Source organism: Cnephaeus nilssonii (genome assembly GCF_951640355.1).
Source record: "Cnephaeus nilssonii genome assembly, chromosome: 4".
In the NCBI taxonomy this organism is placed as follows: Eukaryota; Metazoa; Chordata; class Mammalia; order Chiroptera; family Vespertilionidae; genus Cnephaeus; species Cnephaeus nilssonii.
In genome coordinates, this window is record NC_137075.1 from 25545527 (window position 1) to 25558043 (window position 12517).

Genomic DNA, 12517 nt, shown 5'->3' on the forward strand with positions numbered 1-12517 from the left:
TGTACTAGTATATGGTTACACATGTATAACTTTTGGTATTGCAACCCATTTCAGGTCCAATATACTCAAAGGTAAGTCTGCCTCCTCAGCAAGATAAAATATTATAGCACCTTTTAAACAGGCACAAGATCTTCCTATTCACAAATTAATTTTTAACAGGTCTACATAATCGCTGTAGAAAGACATAAAAACAACAAACAACCTCTGAAGACTACCTCCTGTCCAGAAGAGAGTGTTAGAAATGGGTCAGACTCATCACCTGGACTGCTTGACTTGGTCCACACAGACCTGGGCACTCTAAGTAGGCTCTGGCTTGCTGCGCTGCAGGATTTTGCCCTCCTAACTCTGCCTTCAGAATTTGCCTCCCAACTTCCTATTGAAGGTAAGAGGGTAAAATGTTTACATAATTCCTAGAGTGACAGTAACTTCTCAACACTTTTCCTTTACTTAGCAGGTAATGTTTATCTGAAATATTTTTCCCAGAATAATTTTCATTCATAGAATGAGCATGTGAGAGTTGCCTCAGGTTAGACACACTGAAGTTGATTGACTATGTCATGAGGCATGCATATCTCAACTCCCACGATACTGGCAAATTGGTCTCCAAAGTGGTTATAACTATTTATGTTACATGAAACAACATGTTTCTGTTTTTATGCCAAGTTTTTTTTAATCACACTACCGGATACCAAACTAAACTACAAGGCCATAGTAATCAAACAGCATAGTACTGGCATAAAAACAGGCATATATATCAATAGAACAGACTAGAGAGCCCAGAAACAAACACACGTGTATATGGTCATTAATAATTGATAACGAAGGCAAGAACATACAGTGGGGTAAAGACCGTCTACTTCAAGCATGTCAAACTCACGGCCCCGCGGGCCGCACGCGGTCCACAACAAATATTTTTGTGGCCCAGCCAATATAACAGTGTGAGCAGTTATTTGCAGTTATGAAGGGAAATAAGTCTCCTGTCAGATCCAGAATAACCGATGTTCACCTTGGGTCAGTTTTGAAAGTAATCACAGCGAACAAGATTTCCCCCGAAGTAGGAAAGATAGTAGCAGAGAAGAGATGCCAAGTGTCAGGAAGAAAACATTAATTTTATCATTGCTCTTGTTCTTTTTTTTTTATACTATTCAAAATCTACAGTTTCTGTGAAAATTGAGGCTTTTGTGTGTGTGTTTTTTGCGGCCCACATAAATTTAAACCTTGTTTATTTGGCCTGTATTAGCCTTTGAGTTTACATGCTTGGTCTACTCAATAAATGGTACTGGGAAAATAGGACAGATAGATGAAAAAAAAATTAAAAGAAACATAGGATGTTTCTGTTTCACTATATCTCCCCACCATTATATGTTATACTTAATTGTTAACAATCTGATGGGTATGAAGTAGTATTTCATAGCTTTGTTATTCCTCCTGAAACTGTTTGCTTCCCCTTTTTTGTAGGTGGTGCTTTCTATACAGCAGAGACTAGTGAAAATGCAAAATTGCATTATAACAATTCGTGGGCGCTTATCCTCCACGCTACAGCACTGTGGCTTACAAGCACAGGCTTCGTCGTTGCTGACCCAGATGAAGGAGCATCCAATCTCTCCAGGCCTGTAACACCAACTTCCATGTGTCAGGGATCATCCTCTGGGACTATAGCAAAGTCCCCTGAGGATGTCTACTCTGATCGATTCCATCTTATTTTAGGTCAGTAAAAGAGCTTCCAAGCTTCCAACCCTACAGCGTTTTTCTTGAACTGTGCCTCGCTGCCTGTCAGCTCTTTGTGGCTGTATTAGGTGTTAGTGATAGTCTTGGTATAACTGAGTAAACTTGTATACGTTTTATAAAATTGCAAATTTAATTGTTAAGTCTAGAATTCCATTATAACCTCACTTTAGAATTGTAGAAATTGCAAGAGAAGTCTAGTTCTTTCACAGAATTTTTAAAAGACCCATGTGATATCTACAGCTGTACTGGGGGGTCATTCCTTCCCCCTATTCTCAAGAATTGCAAGGTATTAGAAAAGTATGCTCAAAGGTACAGAATGGCAAACAAATATTTAATGTCAAAGATAAATGAGATTTTTACATTTATGAAGTTTAACCCCCTTTTTTTTTCTTTCCTGGAACTTTATTTTTAAAGTAAAGTATCTTTCAAAGGTACAGTGAGTTTCTAGAATAAATGGAATCAATGGTTTTCATATTTTATCTACTTCTTTCATTACCTATAAAGAAGTTTTTTATTAAATGAAATATGAGGAGGGTTTTTTTGTGTGGATTTTTTTTTTTTTTAATGTGAGGGTTTTGAAGGTTATTAAATTAAGTAAGCTTTTTGGGTCATAGAGTTTCTATTCCTTCCAAGGCCAGACATAACCAGATTTCCTATATCATTGGTATGTTAAAATTTTGCTTCCATTTGTCTTGACATGAGAGCTTTTTGAAAAAGGACTTTTTTAAAAAATATATTTTATTGATTTTTTACAGAGAGGAAGGGAGAGGGATAGAGAGTTAGAAACATCGATGAGAGAGAAACATCGATCAGCTGCCTCCTGCACACCTCCTACTGGGGATGTGCCCGCAACCAAGGTACATGCCCTTGTCCGGAATCGAACCTGGGACCCTTCAGTCCGCAGGCCGACACTCTACCCACTGAGCCAAACCGGTTAGGGCGAAAAAGGACTTATAGAATGAAGGACAACGGAGTTACTATGAGTATAAGCTGTGCAGCTCAACTACCTCAGTTCACATTCTTGATGTACCCCATTGTAACTGACCTTGCGCAGATTAAATTTTTTTTAAAAATAGAGAAGAAAGGGGTGGGAATGAAGTATTATTTGTCTGGTGTATTTTATTCTTTATAGAGATATCCATTCTATGCTTATTATTCACTTTTAATGTCATACTTTTCCATTACTCTCTGTTGTTACAAAAAAATACAGCTTAAACTCTTATGTGTTCATTTTGTTCTCTCAGAAAAAGTGCTAATAATAGTACCTACTTCCTCAGGTATTGTGAGAATGAAATGAAAATATATGTGTAAAGTGCAGAGCCTGATACCTGGTAATCACTCAATAAATTTTAGTCAGAATAAAGTTATGAAACTCTGCATGTCACATCTGGGACAATTTAATCTATTAAAAGACTTGCCTTATCACTTAATTGTTTAGAGTCCTAAATTTATTGTTGCTTGTTTGCATTGACTCTCAAAGAAGCCTCTGTCTTTTCTTTTCTGCTTTCTACAGGAATCAGTGTGGAATTTCTGTGTTCCTTGCGCTCAGATGCAACCATGGAAAGCATTACTGCTTGTTTACATGCATTACAGGCCCTTCTGGATGTTCCTTGGCCCAGATCTAAAATTGGCAGTGATCAGGTGATTCGTTGTTTTTTGGTAGGCTTCTGTAGATTTCAAAGAACAGGAACAGAAACATGTTCTGGTTACTACAGCAAACAGAATGAATACAGAAGTAAAAAAACTAAACAGCTGCCCAGCTAGGCCTCAGAACTGGAAAGCCATCAGCAGCTGTGCTGACCCGGGAGCAATCGTGCCTCTGACTGCTGCTTTCTGTCTCTGCCTTTGCCTCTGCTGCGCTTCTTTCTGCTGCCGCCAGCTAACCACTCTGTATAGCAGCTCTCCGTCAAACTTCTGCAGTGATGGGACGGTTCCGATACTCATTGTCCAGTATAGTAGCCACTCGCTGCAGGCGGTGTTCCTTCTTTGCCTCTTTCTGCTTCCGTGCACCCTGGCTCCTCACATACATCTGTATTTTATATTCCATTTCCTTAAGAGAGAACCTACTTGGTTCGTTTGGCTGTGTTACAGGCCCTCTGTAGCCTGTTACAAAGTATTCCTGTCTGAGTTCTCCCTCCAGGTCTTTTTAAGAGACTACTGACTAGCCTATAGGTGGAGTCAGGCGCTTATATCTGACTCAGTTGTGACCATGGTAAAAGGATCACTGTACAAAGTACGGCGCTGCCTTTACCTGCTTTCCCAAGAGCAACTCTGCATTGGGCAGGCACCCTCAGCATCCGGTATTACCAGTATATAAAATTCTTATCATTGACTCTTGGGTGTTACAAAACATGGATGGTGTGATTTCCTGTCTATATACGGACTATTATTTACCTTATTGACACTATCGTTTTTTAAGTTTAAGGTATTAATCAGGTTCCTACCTGACTTGGATTGTATTTGAATAAATTTTAAACTTTTTGTGCTCATTTATTCTGCATCTTAAAACAAGTATTATAATGATAGGTTTACTGTGTTATTTTCAAAGATGAAAGAAAGCCACTAAGTAACTACTAGAGAAGAAAGAGGTGGGAATGAAGTAATATTTGTCTGGTGTATTTTATTCTTTATAGAGATATCCATTCTATGCTTATTATTCACTTTTAATGTCATACTTTTCCATTACTCTCTGTTGTTACAAAAAAAATACAACTTAATATAAATCTGGGACTCTACATGGCAGTCCTTGTATTTTTTTAGCCAAATTTCTCACCTTGTTTTGGAAGTTTCCCTTTCTGTTTTCCCACTTTAGGACCTGTGTGCAAATGACCTTTTGTCTTAGTGCCATCTTCCACAGATCGGACAAAAACCAATCTGGAATTGGTTTAAAGTGGAGCAGGTGTTACATAACTTTATTGCACTAACACCTTTATTTTTGTGTGAACAATTTGTTAAAATCTCTTTTTTGGGATTTTGTCATAGAATTTATTTAGCACTGGTTTTTGTGGGGTTTTTTTAAAGAAAGTATTTCCAATACAATCTCCCCTAAATGTTTCCTGTGATAGGCCTTGGGTATCGAGTTGTTGAATGTACTGCATCGAGTAATTTTGACCCGAGAATCACCTTCCATTCAGTTGGCTTCACTTGAAGTGGTAAGACAGATTATCTGTGCAGCACAAGAACATGTGAAGGAGAAAAGACGAAGTGCAGAAGGTGAATGTTAACCCACAATGCCAAATTAATCACATAGCATCATTATTTTTTAAAGTACTGCTTATGTATCTATGTCATTCTGATAATCTGTTATGTGTAGCACAAAGGAAACATCTCTAGGTATAGCTGTAAGTTCTACCATTCACCTTTACATGTTAGCTTGGATGTTGTCCATAGCTAAACTACTATTCCTTGAGAAAATGAGAATTTTAACAAAACCCTGGAAGCGAAAAAAATCTCTTATTCTGATTGAGTACTTACACTAGCTGTAAGAGTTCACTAATGTACATGGAAAGAACAACTAACATTTTTTAATGACTTAGGTTTTGCAAAGTGATTAAATGGCTTATTTACAAGTCTTAATTCAGTATTGGTGAGTTAATGATTCAATATTACATTTGACTACATATAACAGAAAACCCAATATAACAGTGGATTTAAAACACAAGGACATATTCTCTCACCTCTCGCACGCGCCCTGACTGGGAATCGAACCCGCCACCTTTTGGTATATGGGACAACACCCAACCAACTGAACTACCTAGCCAGGGCCGGGTTCATATACTTACGAGCATGATGTTAACGAGAAGTTGGTGGGGTTTTTTTTTAGAGAGAGAGAGAAACATTGATTTGCTCTTCCACTTATTTGTGCATTCTTTGGTTGATTCTTATATGTGCCCTGATCGGGAATTGAACCCACAACCTTGGCATCTGGGGACAATGCTCTAACCAACTGAGCTACCCAGTCAGGGCCAACCAGAAAATATTTTAAGGCTAGGAGGATTGCCAGGGATTTCTTTTGATTCATTCCAGTAAGAAGTCATAATAAAGACAACTACTTTTATTTAATACCCAAGACTTTTGTCATTTACATGTGTTGCCTACAACACAAGTGAGCTAAATTGCCATCTACCAGAAGCAAAGTAAATACGAAGAAAAGAAGCGTTTATTCAACCCTATTCTTTCTTTCTTTTAGTTGATGATGGGGCTGCTGAAAAGGAAACCCTGCCAGAATTTGGAGAGGGAAAGGACACAGGAGGACTTGTGCCTGGGAAATCTTTGGTTTTTGCAACACTGGAATTGTGTGTATGCATTCTAGTTAGACAGCTCCCAGAACTAAATCCTAAATTGACAGGTAGCCCAGGAATAAAAGCTACAAAGCCACAGATGCTGTCAGAAGATGGAAGTAGATTGGTTTCAGCGGCGTTAGTTATCCTCTCTGAACTTCCCGCAGTGTGCTCTCCTGAAGGTATGCTGTGGTGTGTGGTTGCTTTACTGGACCTGGAAGGAGAGAAATGGTTTTAATAGGTAAAGGAGATAATGGTTGCTAATCCTTTTCTCATTAAAACAAATTTGACCTAAAGGTTTGGGTAATGTTATTAATCCTCTAAGATGAACATTACATCCTAGTAATTTGTTTTACTCAAAGGGTTTAAGTAAATAGACTGCATGTACTGCAGATATGTTTGTTTGTTTATGGTTGACAGTATTTTACATCTGTCAGTGGCAGTTATTCACTCTTGGCCTTTTTTTTTTTTTTGTATTCAGTACCCAATGGACTTCCCCTACCTCAGTGATGACAGAAGTTTGTCATCATATCCAGTTCTGTTTGGAATCAACTCCATTCTGTTAGTACAGCATTTTAAGGCTCTCCGTAGGGCTCTGCTGAGTCACTGCCTCTTCACTTCTTCTGGGAGAATTTGAAACCCACGAGGCTTTATGCTCATCCCTGTTGTGTGCTATTGTCCTTGGTGTTACTTGATCTATTGTCCATGGTGTTATATGATCCCATCCCTTCTCTTCTACTTAAAATTTTGCATTCCTTTGAAGTTCAACTCCAGGCCTACCTCGTCTGTGAGGCCTCCCTATATATACATATATGTGTGTATGTCGGTTCTATATGTAGAGACATAGTTTTTATGTGTCATATAGAAGCATTATATGTAATTGATTATTATATGTAAATAAGATAAATATATACATAGAGAGAGACATGTCTTATTTCCAATGAAATTTTTTATCCTCTAGGAAATCTAGCACATAATAGGTACTCAGCACTTAATATTTTTCAATTGGTAAGCATATTTCTGCTTAAATGTGTCTTGACCAATTTATGTGCTATCTTACTTTTTTTTTTTTAATATATATTTTATTGATTTTTCACAGAGAGGAAGGGAGAGGGATAGAGAGTTAGAAACATCAATCGGCTGCCTCCTGCACGACCCCCAATGGGGACGTGCCCGCAACCAAGATACATGCCCCTGACCGGAATCAAACCCGGGACCCCTCAGTCCGATGCTCCATCCACTGAGCCAAACCGGTTAGGGCAATGTGCTATCTTACTTTTAAAGTGACTTTAAATTTCAATTAAAACTTATATTCCTTGTTCTCACACACTTCCTTTCTGCCACACCAAGAGTGGCAGAAAAAGTGACTAGCAGAGGACAAGGGGTAAAAATACACTATACAAGTTTTGTTGAGTAGCATCTGGGAAAATTGACCATTTTAACTTTAGTCTCTTTCATTTTAAACATAACTGACTTTTTAAGGCCTTTAGTAGCCATTAAAACTTTAATATTTTGTACTGAGTGGATTGCTACAAATTCCTTGAAAAAAGTTTAAAATGAAGTCAAATGGGCAGTGCCAATGGTTGTGCAACATTGTGAATACACTTGATGCTGCTAAATTGTACACTTTAAAATGGTTAAAGTGGTAAGTTTTATGTTATGTATATTTTACCACACTAAAAAACAAATAAAAATAAATTCGACATTTGCCAACTTCCAAGTAAAACAAAATAACACAGCAAAAGATACTGAGATACAATTTAAATAACATTTTCAATTATAACCAAAGTAGAATCCAATCTTTTTTTAAAAATTTATTTTATTGATTTTAGAAAGGAAGGGAGCGGGAGAGAGAGATAGAAACATCAATGATGAGTGAAAATCATTGGTCGGCTGCCTCCTGCACACCCCACACCAGGGATCAATCCCATAACCCAGACATGTGCCCTGACTGGGAATCAAACTGTGACCTCCTCGTTCATAGGTTGCTGCTCAACCACTGAGCCACGCCAGCCGGGCTGATTTAATCTTTAAAATCTAAAGGTTATTTAAATTATCTTAAAAGTTATAGTTCTTTATGAAAAATAATCTTAAAAGCAAGAACTCTTTGACATTGTCTTATTGATGATTTCTTTTTAGGAACTATATACATAGACTGAAATACAGAGCGTTTTTTTTGAAATGTGTCTTACAGGAAGCATCTCAATTCTCCCTACTATACTGTACCTCACAATTGGGGTCCTGAGAGAAACTGCTGTGAAATTGCCTGGGGGCCAGTTATCTTCAACAGTTGCAGCTTCCCTGCAGGCTCTGAGAGGAATATTGTCTTCTCCCATGGCCAGAGCAGAGAAGAGCCAGACTGCTTGGACTGACCTTCTCCGGAGTGCTTTAGCAACAATTCTTGACTGTTGGGATCCAGGTAATTAAAGTTTTTTGGAAGCTCTTGTTTTAAAATCAAGAGGGACCATTTTTTGAGAAGCTATTGACTTGATCATGTTTGGTAGTCTCACCTGAAAGAGACCATATTTATTACATAATGTGGTTAGAGAACGTAAGAGGATAGAAACATCTATGTTCTCATTTTAGTATCTTTAACCTGTAATACAAGTAAATGAATGGCAGCCTGTATAGTAAGTTGACATGAGAGAACTTCAAGTGTAGTATTATGTTAATTTCAAAATATAGTATGATCCATGACCAGCTGACAGAACTTTTTACATGCACAGTATACTGAAAAGTTCATAAGCTATGAATTATAAACACAAATAAGACCAGTCAGCCCAGCCGGTGTGGCTCAGTGGTTGTGCGTTGACCGATGAACCAGGAGGTCACAATTCAATTCTCAGGGCACATGTCCAAATTGTGGGCTCAATCCCCAATTGGGGATGTGCAGGAGGCAATGGATTGCTGATTCTCTCTCATTGATGTTTCTATCTCTCTTTCTTCCACTTTCTGAAGTCAATAAAACTATATAAAAGAAAAAGACCAATCTGGTTTATATACTCACCTTAGCACTTAATAGCTAACTAACTAGCCAAGTTACCCAACTTCTCAGAGCCTTAAATTTCTCATTAACAAAATAAGGATATTAAGTTGCAGGAAATGTTAAGGCAGTAACATAATATATGAAAAGCATCTTGCTTATTACCTGGCATATATCAATAAATGATAGCTAGTATTATGTTCAGTGTCCATTAAAATGTGTTTGCTCTTGTTATGTTCATTTGTTTGCTCTTATTATGTTCATTTTCAACATATGTTATAGTGATTATAGAAAGTCTTTAGACAAATTACAAATTATTTCCACTTTTCTTATTCTAGTGAGGATAAATGTCACAGTTCACTCTATTCTATTTCATATGGTAAAAAGGTTTCAGTTGAATTCAGCATTTATTGACCACCTACTTTGTACCTAGAGTTAGGAATCTAGTACCTATAAATTGCTGTAGGGTATGATTAATAACATAAGTTCTCCTTGAAGGTGACAGTAATGTCTTAATAGTCGCTGGATTTCTAGTACACTAAAAAGAAAGAGAGACTAACTGGCAAAAAATTAGAGTAATCAGCTCTGAGTAAATCAGGCAGTGTCACAGGTCGGGTTCTCTGGAAGCTCATTCTAGGATGGAGTTTTGGGAAAAGGAGCTTTATTAACCCTTTGCACTCGCTTGCTTTTTTCTCGATTCCTTTATTCTACTTGGGATTTAATTTTTTAAATACCCCAGATTTTACAAAGCACGGCAGTAGAATAAAAAACTGAAGTTTCTTTTCATACAAACTTATTTATTTGGGTTTTTTTATATTTCAAATTATTGATACATTCAAAGAGTAATTTTAATCTCTATAATTTTTCATGGTGTGATATTTTTTGAAACATTCACCCACATGAAGACCTATGTTTCGCAAATATAAATCGTCTCTCTTCTTCCTCCTTTGATTTTTCTGTTAGAACAAACAACACAATCTTTGTGTTTTTTGTTAGGGTGAGGTGTGATTATATGGAGCTTTCCATCTAAACGTTGCTCTAAGTTAGTGGATAATAATCTACCCCTGGAAGTTAGTGTACCATCTCTGAATTCCCCAACAAGATCATGTACTAGTTTCCTAATAAATTTCACATGCGTTATCGGTTTTTCATTTTTTCTTTTTTGGCATCAGTTGAGACGGCATTTACATTTTACTTGTCCTTTCATGCTAATGAAAACAAGAAAAGATACTGGAAAAATAGACAAAAATCCCCCTTCCCGCCGCGGTGAAACTACATGTCGAGTGTGGCTCGACATACGAGCTGCTACCGATGCTAACCGTGTCGAGTCACACTCGACATCCGAGTGCAAAAGGTTAAGGAACCAAATATGTGAAAGGAATAAGGAAAAGCAATTTGGGGCAAAAGAAATCACACTACAGTGCAGGCCCTCAAAAGCTCAGTGAACCTGAGAGCTCTAGAGATTGCCCGTTAGCGTGCCCACATAGCACAGAAATGGCCTGGCCTTGATGCCCAGATGTGGATTGCCCAGGAAGGATGTGATTGCAGTCAGGGCAACTCTAGCTAAGGCCAACCCTGAAGGAGCAGCTGGGCAGCACCTTTCCCAGCGAAGGGGTACACCTCTGTATCTGTCACGGGAGGCTGCTCAGAAGAACCCATTCCTTAAAGGGTTAGAGCGGTTCTCCGCTTGGACGTTGTAGGTAGGAATTCGAGGCACAAAGTTTTGATCAAACATCTGGAGACCTAATGTAAGGAAGTACATTTGGGGACAGCAGATAAAGAAATGAGAGAATGTGGGTCTGGGGGGAAAGAGTAAGAAGGTGGGGAATGATGATTAGTAGAAAAAGATACGCGTTGGATGGTATTTAGGGCCAGAGGATGGAGGATTTGGCATGATCTCGGTGGATTGCTTTTAATATGCATGTGGAATTAATGAAGCGTTTTAAGGAGAGTAAAGTGGTTTGCATTTCTAAAGAATCTCTCTGGCAGCAGTATAGAAAAGAGAGCAAGATTGTTGGAGAGGAGATAGTAGCAATAAGGATAAAGAGGAATAGCATACTGAAAACTAAAATATTAACCTTTTGCACTCGGATGTCGAGTGTGACTCGACACGGTTAGCATTAGAATAAAGGAATCGAGAAAAAAGCAAGAGAGTGCAAAGGGTTAAGCATCTACTAACAGAATTTACTGGTAGTTTGGTTTAGGAGTTGAAGGGTAGAGTAAGTAGAGCACTCAGTACCATGAACAGAAATACCATGGTGAACATTTTCAGGGGAATGTACTGAAGTTAAGTGTGAATTGCCTGTAGGATAATCAAGTAGAACAGAATATACAGAGGTCTGGAGTTCAAGAAAGTAGTCTGGCCTAGAGGTGATTTTAGACTACCTGTATTAAGCAGTTGTTGGTGCAACCTTTTGGATGGTTGAAATCACCCAACTTGAGTTTACAGAGCAAGATGGGAGGACATTCAGAAGAGAATGCGGTCACAAGCAAAAAGAAAACGAAAGTGGTCAGCAGTGTAAAATACAGTGTTGAGGTACAAAAAAAAGAGGTAAGGAAGGGGAGGTTCAAAGTATAGGCTCCTCTTGACAGGAAGAAGAAGGTAGAGATGAGGTTGAAGTTGCAAGTTTTAGGGAGGGAAACATGCCCCTTTCTAGGCAGGAAATAACATTAACTGAATTTTAAAGGCTTAACCTTTACCAATGAGAGCAAAGGAAAAAAGAAAAAGACCAAAATACTATGTCTAAATTTTACGTTGAGAGTGATTGTGAGCATGCCTCTTTCATCACATACACAAAGATGTGTTTTGTTGTGTATCAGGGAATGAGGTTAGGAACTTGAGGATTTAGGCTGGCTACTGAGAGAAATTAAAGAAGCAGCTGATCATGACAGGAAAACCATTAGCTACATAACAAATTATTGGCTTAAACATTATCTGATAGTTATGGGTCAGGAATTCAGAGCAGCATAGCTGGGTATTTCTGGCTCAGGGTCTCTCATAAGGTTGCTGTTAAGATGTTGGCAGGACTACAACTAGAGCATCCACTTCCAAAATGACTCATTGACTCAGTCAAGGCTGTTGGCAGGAGGCTTCAGTTTCCCTCTGGCTGTTAGCAAGAGGCCCCACTTCCTTACCGCATGGGCCTCTCCTTAGGCTAATGCTAAGGGAACCTTGCATCTATCCTAAATAAAAGAGAAGGGGCAGTAATTGGGAAATAAAGAAAAAAGAATGGGAATATAGTCATGCACTGCATAACCACATTTCCATCATTGACAGACCGCATATACAGTGGTGGTCCCATCCTAGCTAATAAAGAGGGAATATGCTAATTGACTGTCATGCCCTCACAAAGATGGCAGTGCCCACAGCCATAAGGAGGGAATATGCTAATTGACTGCCACACCCTCAAATATGGCGGCACCCACAGCCACAAGATGGTGGCGCCCAGTCCCCTCAGCCCCGCCGGGGCAGCAAGCACGCGGCACGGCCAGGCCCGCCCCCAGGAGGGTTCGGCCACTCCGCATG

The 12517-nt window shown here is 38.7% G+C and overlaps 1 protein-coding gene across 6 annotated transcripts in view; it reads left to right on the plus strand.

The window, feature by feature from the left end:
* HEATR5A (HEAT repeat containing 5A) overlaps window positions 1-12517 on the plus strand; it is a 110628-nt gene that overhangs the window by 91427 nt on the left and 6684 nt on the right. For all 6 annotated transcript variants that reach the window (XM_079769912.1, XM_079769910.1, XM_079769909.1 and 3 more), the window contains 6 exons: window positions 160-382; window positions 1459-1707; window positions 3242-3369; window positions 4794-4941; window positions 5918-6190; window positions 8203-8427. In XM_079769912.1, the coding sequence (XP_079626038.1) occupies window positions 160-382; window positions 1459-1707; window positions 3242-3369; window positions 4794-4941; window positions 5918-6190; window positions 8203-8427 (1246 nt within the window). The remainder of the gene's footprint in view (window positions 1-159; window positions 383-1458; window positions 1708-3241; window positions 3370-4793; window positions 4942-5917; window positions 6191-8202; window positions 8428-12517) is intronic.